General features: G+C 47.3%; 1 protein-coding gene across 1 annotated transcript in view; it reads left to right on the forward strand.

Moving 5' to 3' along the window:
* Positions 1-6,224, forward strand: part of wtip (WT1 interacting protein) — a 16,358-nt gene extending 10,134 nt beyond the window's left edge. Inside the window, exons 3-8 of the mRNA XM_027021494.2 lie at positions 1,089-1,156; positions 2,773-2,835; positions 3,161-3,291; positions 3,596-3,647; positions 3,790-3,858; positions 4,935-6,224. Of these exons, the coding sequence (XP_026877295.2) occupies positions 1,089-1,156; positions 2,773-2,835; positions 3,161-3,291; positions 3,596-3,647; positions 3,790-3,858; positions 4,935-5,087 (536 nt within the window). The 3' untranslated portion in view covers positions 5,088-6,224. The remainder of the gene's footprint in view (positions 1-1,088; positions 1,157-2,772; positions 2,836-3,160; positions 3,292-3,595; positions 3,648-3,789; positions 3,859-4,934) is intronic.
* The last annotated feature ends 6,478 nt before the right edge of the window (positions 6,225-12,702 follow it).

A 12,702-nucleotide genomic window follows, 5' to 3' on the forward strand; every position in this document is an offset into this window, starting at 1 on the left:
GGGATGAGGACATAAATTTTGGGGTAAAGGGGGTGACTGGTCTGTCCTACAAGCTCCAGGAACTGAAACACAGCTCAGCAGGACAGTTAAAAGCACACCATCCACACTGATTTATGGAATCCCTTCTGTGTGTGTGTGTGTGTGTGTGTGTGTGTGTGTGTGTGTGTTTGTACCATAAGGGATAAAATCAAGGCTCTGTCCACATTCCGTCAATTTAATGCTTTTCTTGGGTGTGCAAACTGGATTTCAGACACGGTTAAAAGCAACAGCAAGAACTAGATGAGTGTGACAGAGAGAGATGGAGGAGAGATGGAAGTGAGGTCATATTCCTTTTTTAAGGTGGGGGTGTGTGGGTGTAGTTCCACATCACACTATGTAGCTTTCCCCACCTGTTGCCTCACCGTGTGCATGTGCGGAGGTGATGCACCGTGGTTTAATCACAGGGAGTTCTGCAGGTGGCCCACTTCCGACAGGATGTTCTGTTCCAGCCCAGACTCTTCCAGATTCAGGCAGCGGTCTCTCGTGGTTCAGTGCAGAGTGATTCAGATTAGCACCACGTCATTGACATGGTAACGAAGGTCCTATGTAACTCAGTGTTCTGTCTCTCTCTCTCTCTCTCTCTCTCTTTCTCTCTCTCTCTCTCTCTCTCTCTCTCTCTCTCTCTCTCTCTCACACACACACACCTGATTGAACTCGCCACATAATTACCAAACACATCACGAGCTGAAGTGGGCTTGCCAACGACAGGCGGGCCCAGAACAGGTTTTTTCTTTGTGCTGTTTTCCGGTTCCGTGGTAGAGAACCAGGGCTTCCCAGTGGTCTGATTCTAGTTCCAGGACGTCTTTCCCACGATGCCTGGGTGTAACCCAGAGGGTTAGACACTTCCTAAAAATGACATGCCTCAAATATCCTATCAAGACTCAACTTGCCCTCAGTCAGAAGATACTAATTGGCTGGATTGCATGTGAAGGTGGCACAGGTTGGCACCTTTGTGGGCAAGGCTGGGAGTGAGGGTGGAGGCTCCATCTGTGACTGGAAGGCTCCACCCATGGCTTCTGTGTCACGTGACGTGATTTCTGTTTGCTCAGGACGGAGACTGAGAGGGAAGGCGTTCTACAATGTGAATGGCAAGGTCTACTGTGAAGAAGACTTCCTGGTGAGTTCTGTTTGTGTGTGTGTGTGTGTGTTCAGTACTACGGTGTGTTTATGTACAACCACTGTATGTGTGGGTGCTGGTGGATGGACAGCTGGAGGGGCAGAATGAGACTTGGATAGCACGAGAAGAGGGACCAAGGATGGACCGACAGAGTGGAAGAGGTTGCATTTTGCACCCTTTAATCCTCAGGGGAGAGCAGATGTTGTGATTGGCTAGAACACCCCCCCCCCCCCTTCCCCAACAGCGGAGGACAGTGAAGCCCCCCAAGCTTTCAGGATTAGATCGCGAGACAGAAGACGAGGGAAGAATCGCTCTGAGCAGATGAGCTCTGGCTCTCTGGCCGTCACGACTCCAGTGTTTGCACTAGCAGGAGATCTGAACTCTTAAAGTGTTAGTCGGGGGGGCTTCAGAAATTTCTGCCTAGTAACACGTGTCCTTTCCAGCTCTCAGCAACTGAGTGTGGGCCAATTAATTTGAGCTGTCGTGAACGTGAGCCATTAAGAGTGATAACATGGTGGAATGTTTCTGAAACGCGTGGTGAGACGGATCAGACGGAGTGATACCAGAAGGGTTGTTCTTGAGACCTTGACTTCTGACATGCTTTATCTGACTTGTCCGCTAACCCCCCCGCTGTCGGTGATGAAGATGAATTTATTTCCAAAGTCTTTGATGTCTTTGGGTCTAGAATTCTGCTGGTCCTATGTCACATGGTAGGTGTGTATATCCCACAACCCCCTTCTCTTTGAATTGATTACTGAAAAAGGACCCCGTTGCCCCCGACACCAGGTGTCTAACAGATGGGCCGTCCAGTGGGGGGATTAGGAGGGGGTGGAACTTCCTGGTATTGACCAGCCTTTTTAAAACTATGCCCCGCTGCCCTTCACCCCCACTGGCCAACACACTACCCCCTGCAGACCGGCGTGTAGACTGGAATAGGATTTGGCCCTTGTGGCTCATGTCATGGGACCTTTGCAGCCATCTGAGTATGACCAGCTTTAAAAATGTGCCCACCCAAGACCTGTTATCTGAATCAAGTCCCGCCCCTTCCTGCCTGTGCCCACACCCCCCCACAGGCAGTGGCCTGGCAGATGGCCATCCTGAAGTTGTTTCCCTCCCTAAGACGCCTGCAACCTGTTCAGTCAGCAATGTGCCCACCCCGTGTGTGTTGTGTGTGTGAATATTGAGGGGGGTTAGCTCAGCGGGGGGAAACATTTCCTCATAGATCTGCCCCTGAAAAGTGCTCATGACTCCCCTGAGCGTCCCCTCCTGTCTGTAGCAGAGAGTAGCAGCGCCCCCTAGATGCTGGCACAGAGTTGCACTTCCTCTTAACACCAGCATTTGGTTCGTTAATGGCAGCTCGTTAAGCGGAAGGACCCGTGCTGTTGTGTTATGGTGCTTCAGGAGGGAAACGTTCGAGATGAGCTTCAGCCTCACGCTTGTTTTCCACAGCAGTCCAAAGTTCAGATGAAGGCCAGTGTGTCCTACAGTCACACACTCTAAAACGACATGAAGGGCTTATACACCTTATTGCTTAGTGTGTGCACTCACTAGCTGAGTATTGACTTTGTGTGCGCGTGTGTGTTTGTGTGTGTGTCTCCCACATATGTCTCCCACAGTATTCTGGCTTCCAGCAGACGGCAGAGAAGTGTTTTGTGTGTGGACACCTCATCATGGAGATGGTATGAGCAGCCAGATTATCTCCTCAGTGGTGTTGGTGTTTTAAGTCAAATAAATTCGCACCTCCATTTCAGCACAGAACACAGACACACGGTCGCTCCTGAAGCGACACTCACGCCCCTGCTGTCTGATGTGCCGTAGCGTGCATATCTCAGCGAGGACCTTCCTCTCTCATATACCACTGTGTTTCAGTCCACTGGAACAAAGCCGACCTGCTGAAGTGCTGAAGTGCACTAGGAACGTCAGGGCGTGCCCGTTTTGCTCAATGTGTGTGTGTGTGTGTGTGTGTGTGTGTGTGTGTGTGTGCGTGCGTGCGTGCATGTGCAGATCCTCCAGGCTCTGGGGAAGTCCTATCACCCAGGCTGTTTCTACTGTGTTGTCTGTAAGGAAGGTCTGGACGGTGTCCCCTTCACTGTGGACGTGGACAACAACATCTACTGTGTTAAAGACTACCACACGTACGTGCTGCTCGCGCTCTCAGCCTCACACGCTAACACCCGAGTCTGTTAAAACTCCCCGTTCTAATGAAAGTAATTCAAAGGCATATCCGTTACCTGAACCGTTACCTTTAAGTGAGGCGCAGGGCTCTCTGACCCTGCTCATCCAGCACACCGAGGGTGTGTAGCTGTGTTGGTGGAGGAATCCTGCAGGTCGTCAAGCTGCTAACGAGAATGTCTTTATATGTCTTGTTTTGTCTTAAATGTCTTGTATGTCTTGAATGTCATGTATGTCTTCTTGTCTCTGTGTCTACTGCCTGTGTAGAGTCTTTGCCCCAAAGTGTGCTTCATGTGGTCAGCCCATCCTGCCTGCTGAGGTGAGTCTCCACACACCCCTTCATCCTCTCGTCACCCCGTGTCACCACGAAGAGTCACTGTCCGCTCACTGAGCGCGCACGTGCGTGTGTGTGTGTGTGTGTGTGTGTGTGTGTGTGTGTGTGTGTGTGCGCCTGTTTCCAGGGCTCGGAGGAGACCATACGTGTAGTGTCCATGGACAAAGATTACCACGTGGAGTGCTACCACTGTGAGGTGAGCAATGGGTGGTGTGTGTGTGTGTGTGTGTGTGGCAGTTCGATGCGGTTTTGTCAACCGAAGGTTGGCCGTCATCTGAGATGGCTTAATCGCACGTCACGAGGGCTTCATCGCACGTCAGTCTGTGTTCTTCCTCTGAGCAGTGGTGGAGTGACATGTGCCGTGTGGGTGAGTTCCGTGACAGAGCAGGTTGGAGATGGAGGTGACGGTGAGAGTGACCGCTGCTCTCAGTTGTTCACCAGCCGCTTACACTGTTTAAAACCTGCTGCTACAATTTCAATGTGCAAAATGGTGACAACCACATGCCGCGACTCCGCTTTGTGAAATACCCTTCCTTCAGAGCTAGTCATGTGTTTAACGTCTCACGTTTCCAGAGCTAGCCATGCCTTTAATCTCTCACGTTTCCAGAGCTAGCCATGCCTTTATCCTCTCATGTTTCCAGAGCTAGCCATGCCTTCAACAGCTCACATTTCCAGAGCTAGCCATGCCTTTAACAGCTCACGTTTCCAGAGCTAGCCATGCCTTTAATCTCTCACGTTTCCAGAGCTAGCCATGCCTTTATCCTCTCATGTTTCCAGAGCTAGCCATGCCTTCAACAGCTCACATTTCCAGAGCTCGCCATGCCTTTAACAGCTTACATTTCCAGAGCTCGCCATGCCTTTAACAGCTCATGTTTCCAGAGCTCGCCATGCCTTTAACAGCTTACATTTCCAGAGCTCGCCATGCCTTTAACAGCTCACGTTTCCAGAGCTAGCCATGCCTTTAACAGCTCACGTTTCCGGAACTAGTCATGCCTTTAACAGCTCACGTTTCCAGAACTAGCCACACCTTTAACAGTTCTCATATGATGAGCACCATTTTCTCTGAGGTATGACACCGTGCTATTGAGCTTCTCAAAGGACGTTCTTCAGGCCTCTTTCTCCTGGACTACATGCATCTTGTGTAATTTTGTTTTTCTCACCCACAACATTCTTCTGTGGTACACTCCTTTCCAAAGTAAATTAAATCGTGACCTTTAAAAAATATAAAATTCACCAGAACTGTGTGTGTGTGTGTGTGTGTGTGCGTGGCAGGACTGTGGCCTACAGTTGACTGATGAAGACGGCCATCGCTGTTACCCGCTGGACAGACACCTGCTCTGTCACGGGTGTCACCTCCACAGACTGAAGGCCCCTGGCCCTGGCCCCCCGCCGCCCGGCTACCCGCTCCACGTCACAGAGCTGTGAATATACACACAACCACACACACCTGGAGGCTTTGGTAGTGGAAGGGGTGTGTGTGTGTCTGTGTGTGTGCAAACACCTGACCAGCATAGGACACGCAGGACTCTCACCCAGAAGGAGTCAAGGGTGACTGCACCAAGCGTCTACCCTCTAAACCGAGCGTGCGAGCGTGTGAGCTCGCGAGCCCCACGCGGTGAAGACCTCCCCTGCCCCACACTCCCTGTGCACCTCCACTCTGCGGCCGATTGCTCCCTCCCCCACCTTCATCCTCCTCTTCAGCACCAACCCCCCGACACAATGTCACCGGCTTGACCTGTGACCTCTGACCCCCTGACCCTTATGGACCAGCCCCAGAGAGCCAGAGGCCGCCCTTCTGGTTGACCTTTAAGCCGGCCAGCTGATGTGCTCTGGGGCAGGACTAAGGGACAGACCGTGACAGAGCAGCGTGTGTGAGAGAGAGACAGGGGCATCCCACGCCGTGGACGTGAGCTTTTACTGAAAATCTCACACCTCACTGTTTCACTCACTGCCTTGGAGTTGCACCATGAAAGTGTGTCTGGGTTGTTTTTGGGGTGGGTGTTGCACCATGAAAGTGTGTCTGGATTGTTTTCTGGGTGGGTGTTGCACCACGAAAGTGTCTGGGTTGTTTTTGGGCGTGTGTTGCACTATGAGAGTGTGTCTGGGTTGTTTTTGGGTGCGTGTGTTGCACTACAAGGGTGTCTGGGTTGTTTTTGGGTGCGTGTGTTGCACTACGAGAGTGTGTCTGGGTTGGTTTTGGGTGCGTGTGTTGCACTACGAGAGTGTGTCTGGGTTGGTTTTGGGTGCGTGTTTTTACAGATCCTCACTACACACACTGGGCCTGCTCCATCGCTGTGTTGGTGCGCTGGTGTTTCAGTGGGGGCTCTGTACTTGGGCCAGTTCTACTCATGACTAGTACAGCACCCTCCAGAGATCTCACACACACACACACACACACACACTGAATGGGCACAATATTGTGGGAGGAGTTAGGTGTATATTGCTGTATTTTTTCATATTTAATCGTATATTTCACACCCTTTTTAAGGAACTAATTTTAAATAATTTTTTGCTGGGTTTCCAATGACAGTTTTTTGTTTGTTGTTTGTTTTCTTTTTTTAATTTCAGGTCAGTCCTTAACTCACTGAATGTGTGTGTGTGTGTGTGTGTGTGTGTGTGTGTGTGTGTGTGTGTGTGTGTGTGTGTTAGTATGTGTGTTGTTGAGAGCTGGCACTGCACTCATGTGCTATTTCTCATCACTGGCTTATCGCTCAAGAGCAGAGCAGAGAGCTGATGTCTCCTAAGATGATCTCTCCTAAACTGATCTCTCCAAATTGATCTCTCCTAAGCTCCATAGACACGACCTGCCTTTGGCCAGCACTGACTGTGAATGTGTGCATGTGCATTCCTGTATACATCAGTGGCTGGGCTACTGTGTGTGTGCTGATGGCGGGGGGGGGGCTACCTGGGTGCTAAAACACCCTCCACCTGTGCAACACCACCTCTCTACTCTCTACCTGTGCAACACCGCCTCTCTAATCTCTACCTGTGCAACACCGCCTCTACTCTCTACCTGTGTAACACCACCTCTCTACTCTCTACCTGTGCAACACCACCTCTCTACTCTCTACCTGTGCAACACCGCCTCTCCACCTGTGCAACACCACCTCTCTACCTTTGCAACACCACCTCTCTACTCTCTACCTGTGCAACACCACCTCTCTACTCTCTACCTGTGCAACACCGCCTGTCTACTCTCTACCTGTGCAACACCACCTCTCTACTCTCTACCTATGCAACACCGCCTGTCTACTCTCTACCTGTGCAACACCACCTCTCTACTCTCTACCTGTGCAACACCACCTCTCTACCTGTGCAACACCGCCTCTCTATTCTCTACCTGTGCAACACCACCTCTCTACTCTCTACCTGTGCAACACCACCTCTCTATTCTCTACCTGAGCAACACCGCCTCTCTACTCTCTCTACCTGTGCAACACCACCTCTCTACCTGTGCAACACCACCTCTCTACTCTCTACCTGTGCAACACCACCTCTCTACTCTCTACCTGTGCAACGCCACCTCTCTACCTGTGCAACACCACCTCTCTACTCTCTACCTGTGCAATGCCACCTCTCTACCTGTGCAACACCACCTCTCTACTCTCTACCTGTGCAACACCACCTCTCTACCTGTGCAATGCCACCTCTCCACCCTCTACCTGTGCAACACCACCTCTCTACTCTCTACCTGTGCAACACCACCTCTCTACTCTCTACCTGTGCAACAGCACCTCTCTACCTGTGCAATGCCACCTCTCCACCCTCTATCTGTGCAACGCCACCACTCTACTCTCTCTACCTGTGCAACACCACCTCTCTACCATAGCAATGTGTGTGTGTATGGGTGTTTGATATCTTCCAATAAACACGCACACATGCAAGGAACCTGCTGTAATACTACTGATTTGACACAGGCAGACAAACAGAGAAATGTTTAATTTAGCCAATAATTTGGGCGCATCGTCCAGTACAACACTGTGGAGGGACACACTTCACCAGCTTACCCTCTTAACACCCAGGAAACTTTATCTTAATAAGAAATTGCCTTCAAGTGCACGCTCCCAGCCTGCCCTAGTTTTACCAAGAACATGGGTCATGCCCAGTACACTAGTGTTTTGGGTCATGCCCAGTACACTAGTGTTTTGGGTCAGGCCCAGTACACTAGCATTTTGGGTCAGTCCCAGTACACTAGCGTTTTTTTAAATTCCATTCTAAAAACGCACAAAACAAAAACCTCAAACCTTTCTCGAATCATTCCTGCGGAGAACGAATGGAAACATTTAACTGTTGAAAGAAGTGCTGCTAATGCACGCTCCATGATGTCTAAATCCCCTTTAAAATGTACTACTATTACGTAGAGTACAGCTAGAGTCTCTGTAAATAAACGTTAGCCTTTCTTTCAGCTTGTGTTGGAAATGACAGTACTCTGTAGCCCTGTAGTTCTCAGAAAGCACATCTTGCCTCCTGTTATCACTTTTATTTTGTATCGTTCAATGCTTTGATTTCCTAGATATTTCATAAATAAAAGAAAGGAAAGTAGATTTATTTATCTAAACATGAAAAGTTTAAAGTTATTTAATGTATTAAAAGCTGGGACGTATCATTTAACCGTAGATGATATAATCTGCTTTTTCAATAAAGTGGTTTTGTAGTTAACATGGATCTCTGAGTGTTCATTTTGGAGGGATAGAAACTGTAATGCAGAATGATCTGTTTTTCTTTACATGAGTCACAGAATGTGGGAATGTATTGTTGTAGCCAATAATTATAAGATATCATGTACTTTTCGAATTAGAAAAAAATAAAGCCAGTTTAGAAAACAAAATAGTTTTTTTTTTTAATTATTATTATTATTAGGGCTACATCAGGACTCGGTGAACAGTAAAATTTATCCTGTGATGAGTTGTATCTGGAAAAAAATGAACAAGTTTATTTTTATGTAGCTGATGTGGTCATTTTTAATTTATTGTAACTACTGCAGGAATTGGATGCCAAAATAAAAGTCTTAGCATTAAAAAAAAGTCCTTGCTTTTTCTTGTCTTTTATTTTTCTTGGCTAGGTCAGTTAGTCATAAGATGTCTTCTAAATGGTCCCAGGCCTTTCCTGGATCACCAGGCAGATGAGAATGTTTACTCAACAATGCATCAAAAACACACATCAGAATATGAGCTATTACAGGCAATAATCAGGACCCTGCACACACACAAACAACCACCAACCCTGTCCCCGGAGCAGACATGAGGCAAGGGAGAGCCAAGTGCTCATCCTGCCATGATGCCAGATAACACCGATCCTGCGGTATTGCCCAAAGCACCGGAATCATCCTCATGGAATGTCCTTGAGTCCTGTGATGCCGGAGTTGAAACGAGTCAGCTGGAGTTGGCCTTTTGTGACCACCTTAGAGTTTATTCACAAATGTTACAGAGCTGTGAGTCATAGAAAGCGAATTATATTCTATACTGTGAGTATAGAATACTCTACTTTCACAGACAGAGGCTGTCAGAAGGATTGCCACATTTTATTTATATAATTCTACAATGGCCTTAATCTTCCAGATCATTTGTGCGAAAGTCACTGTTCAGAAACTTTTACCCAAATACTCCTGAGCTTGTCGTATTTTTGGTTTGACTTAATCATAATAATGTTCAAAGTCTAGTTGTGATAGGAGAGCAAAAAAGGAATGTGCAGTGAGGTTGTGAAAGAAGCAATAGACATCAGAGAAGTGGTGCACCATAGCAACGGACTGAGAGTTCATTAAAGTACAGAAGTGCTTTTATTCCTAGTGACTGAGCCATCCTCTGGTGTTGATACTGGTTTAAATATGGCCAGAAGAATATTATATATTGTCATATGTGTCATAGCGTACTCCACATGTGTCAAATCATATTCCATATGTGTCATAGTGTACCCTACATGTCATAGCGTACCACACGTCATAGCGTACTCCACATGTGTCATAGCGTACTCAACATTTGTCATGGCATACCCTACATTTGTCATAGCATAGCCCACGTGTCATAGTGTACCCCACATGTCAAAACACATGCTACGTGTCATAACATACCCTACGTCATAGCGCACCCCACGTGTCATAGCGTACTCCACGTCATAGCGCATGCCACATGTCATAGCACACGCTACATGTGTCATAGCATACCCTACATGTGTCATAACGTACTCCACATGTGTCATAGGGTAACCCACATGTGTCATAGCATACCCTACATTTGTCACAACGCACCCCACATTTGCCATAGCGTACTCCACGTGTCATAGTGTACCCCACGTGTAATAATGTACTCCACATGTGTTATAGCACACGCTACATGTGTCATAGCTTACCTTACATTTGACTGGTTTGCCCCGCACCACCCATATAGAAGCTCGAATACTTTAATAAGATTCTCTGGGTTCATTCTGATAAGGGTTAAGGTTTTTTACTTCTTTTACCAATTGAGAAAATAACTCCATATTCACATTTATAATCCAACCTTAATCAAGGTGTCTGAGCTGATCGGGGTTAATGTGCTGTTACCAGCTCCCTCTCACATACTTCAACAAAGCTCTGCTCTCCCTGGTCGTGTGGTAACAGTGGGCTTCTGTACGCATGTTTATGGGACTTAGTGGTGCTCCTGTTCTATAGCCAAGAGGAAGAACACAAAGAGAGCATTATACAAGTAGGTGGGTGCCTGTGTGTCATACCAAGCCCATGCCACACAGAATATGTGTGTGTGTGTGTGTGTGTGTGTGTGTGTGTGTGTGTGTGTGTGTGTGTGTGTGTGTGTGTGCGTGTTGGGTGGACTCTGAGAAACGCTTTAAAGGTGAGCTCATACTGAATAATAGTACCATTTCCTCTAGGTTCTCTCTCCCAGGCCTGGGGGCCCTGTGCATTGCTCTCTCTGTGTGTGTGTGTTTGTGTGTGTGTGTGTGTGTGTGTGTGTGTGTGTGTGTGTGTGTGTGTTGTGCCACAGAAGTAATTGAGCTGCTCTGTACCCTAGTGCCAGTTCACCAGTCAGCTATTTGCATAGTTTGTTTACATTTACACTTGAACATATTTAGCAGACTGTCTTATCCACAGCAACTTACAGTTCATAATGTTACAGAGATAGGCAAGCCAGGGACTGAACCTCAGTCCTCCACACCACAGGAGGCACTGTTACCGACTACACTATACCAGCCACTACCCCAAAGTAATGGAAGGATTTCTTCAGTGGGGTTTACATGGAGGTTACTTTGTTGCTCAAGAAACCACTGGCAAAACAGTATTTGTGACTTGCAAAGTTTACATACAGCATCTGCAAATACAAAACCAAGGTAACAGACTAGATTATTTTTGTCAATGCTAGAATATGCAGTATTTGTGAGGGAAGCAGTGCTTTGTGGTGTTTGAGGCAGTGGTTTGAACCGGGTGAGTATACAGTATGTAAAGATAACTGGGTGAGTATGCAGTATGTATAGAGTACTTAGAGGTAAATGGGTGAGTATATTGTGTGTGCACCATATATTCCCTGGGCAAGAATCTTAATAATACGTTCTCCATTGTAACATGACTGAAATTGTACGTTGCTCTGGATAAGAGTGTCCTGTCTGCGAAATGTGCAAATGTAAACGTCTGGCATGTTTGCACTTACCTTCAAAACCACTGTCTGTGCCTTCATGATAGCCAAGGAGCTCCGGTCTCAGAGGGACGCTGTGTCATGGTCTGGGCCTGAGACCACCCAGCGGGGCTGACCGCAGGGCTGGCCAACGTTAGCCTCCCCATTAGTCTCGCTGCTGCGCTGACGTGGAGCTCCACGTCACTGTGCAGGCCGTGGGAATGAGAATCAGGCATCTGATCTGGGCCTTAGTGTATAGACCTGTGGGACCTGCTTGCCAGAAGTGTTCACAAAACTGCAGTGGAAATGTATTGAATCTGTGAATCTGAGAATACTACATTTGGAAGGCATACAGGAGACAGAGAAGTAACATAAGGCTCTATGGTGAACGTCATTAAGATGGTTTCACACAGCCTAATTAAAAGAAAAATGGTTGTCTGCTCCCCCCCCCCCCCAACATTTCAGTCTATGAGATAAAGGAGATAATGGCAGAAAAGGCCTCAGAGACAGCACAGTAATTCACTCTCAGATCTGGCAGATAAGTAATAAGGGCACAGAGCACTCATTGCTGTAGTTAGAATTGGGATTAGGGTTAGATTAGGATTAGTATAGGGTTTAGGGTTAGATTAGGTTTAGGATAGGGTTTAGGGTTAGATTATGGTTAGGGTTAGGATAGAGTTTAGGGTTATATTAGGATTAGGATAGGGTTTAGGGTTAAATTAGGGTTATGGTTAGGATAGGGTTTAGGGTTAGATAGGATTAGGATAGGGTTTAGAGTTAGATTAGGGTTAGGGTTAGGATAGGGTTTAGGGTTAGATTAGGGTTATGGTTAGGATAGGGTTTAGGGTTAGATTTGGATAGGGTTTAGGATTAGATTAGTATTAGGATCGAGTTTAGGGTTAGATTAGGGTTAGGGTTAGGATAGGGTTTGGGGTTAGATTATGGTTATGGTTAGGATAGGGTTTATGGTTAGATTAGGGTTAGGATAAAGTTTAGGATTAGGATAGGGTTTAGGGTTAGATTAGGGTTAGGATAGGGTTTATGGTTATATTAGGGTTATCTGAATCAGAGCCGCCTTTCTCCTCCTGCAGGAGGAGTGACTGCAGGGCCCTGTTAAGGACAGACTAGAAGATGAATGAGAAGAGGTTGTTGAACATTCACGGCTCAAACTTTCCCTTTATCGTGGAGGTGTTTGCCTCCCATCGAGATCCCATGGATCTCATGTGGAAGGCAGCTGGATCTTCCACTGTTTTCACTTTGGTGAGTGTCACATTCACCAACTCATAGCCTGGGACATGTTAACTCTCACAGAACATGTTCATTCTCTTGGAACACGTTAACCCTCAGAACACGTTAACTCTCCCAGAGCACGATGATGCTCTCAGAACACGTTAACTCTCTCAGAACATGTTAACTCTTGTGTGTGTGTGTGTATGTTAACT

Source organism: Electrophorus electricus, chromosome 4, assembly GCF_013358815.1.
Source record: "Electrophorus electricus isolate fEleEle1 chromosome 4, fEleEle1.pri, whole genome shotgun sequence".
Classification (NCBI taxonomy): Eukaryota; Metazoa; Chordata; class Actinopteri; order Gymnotiformes; family Gymnotidae; genus Electrophorus; species Electrophorus electricus.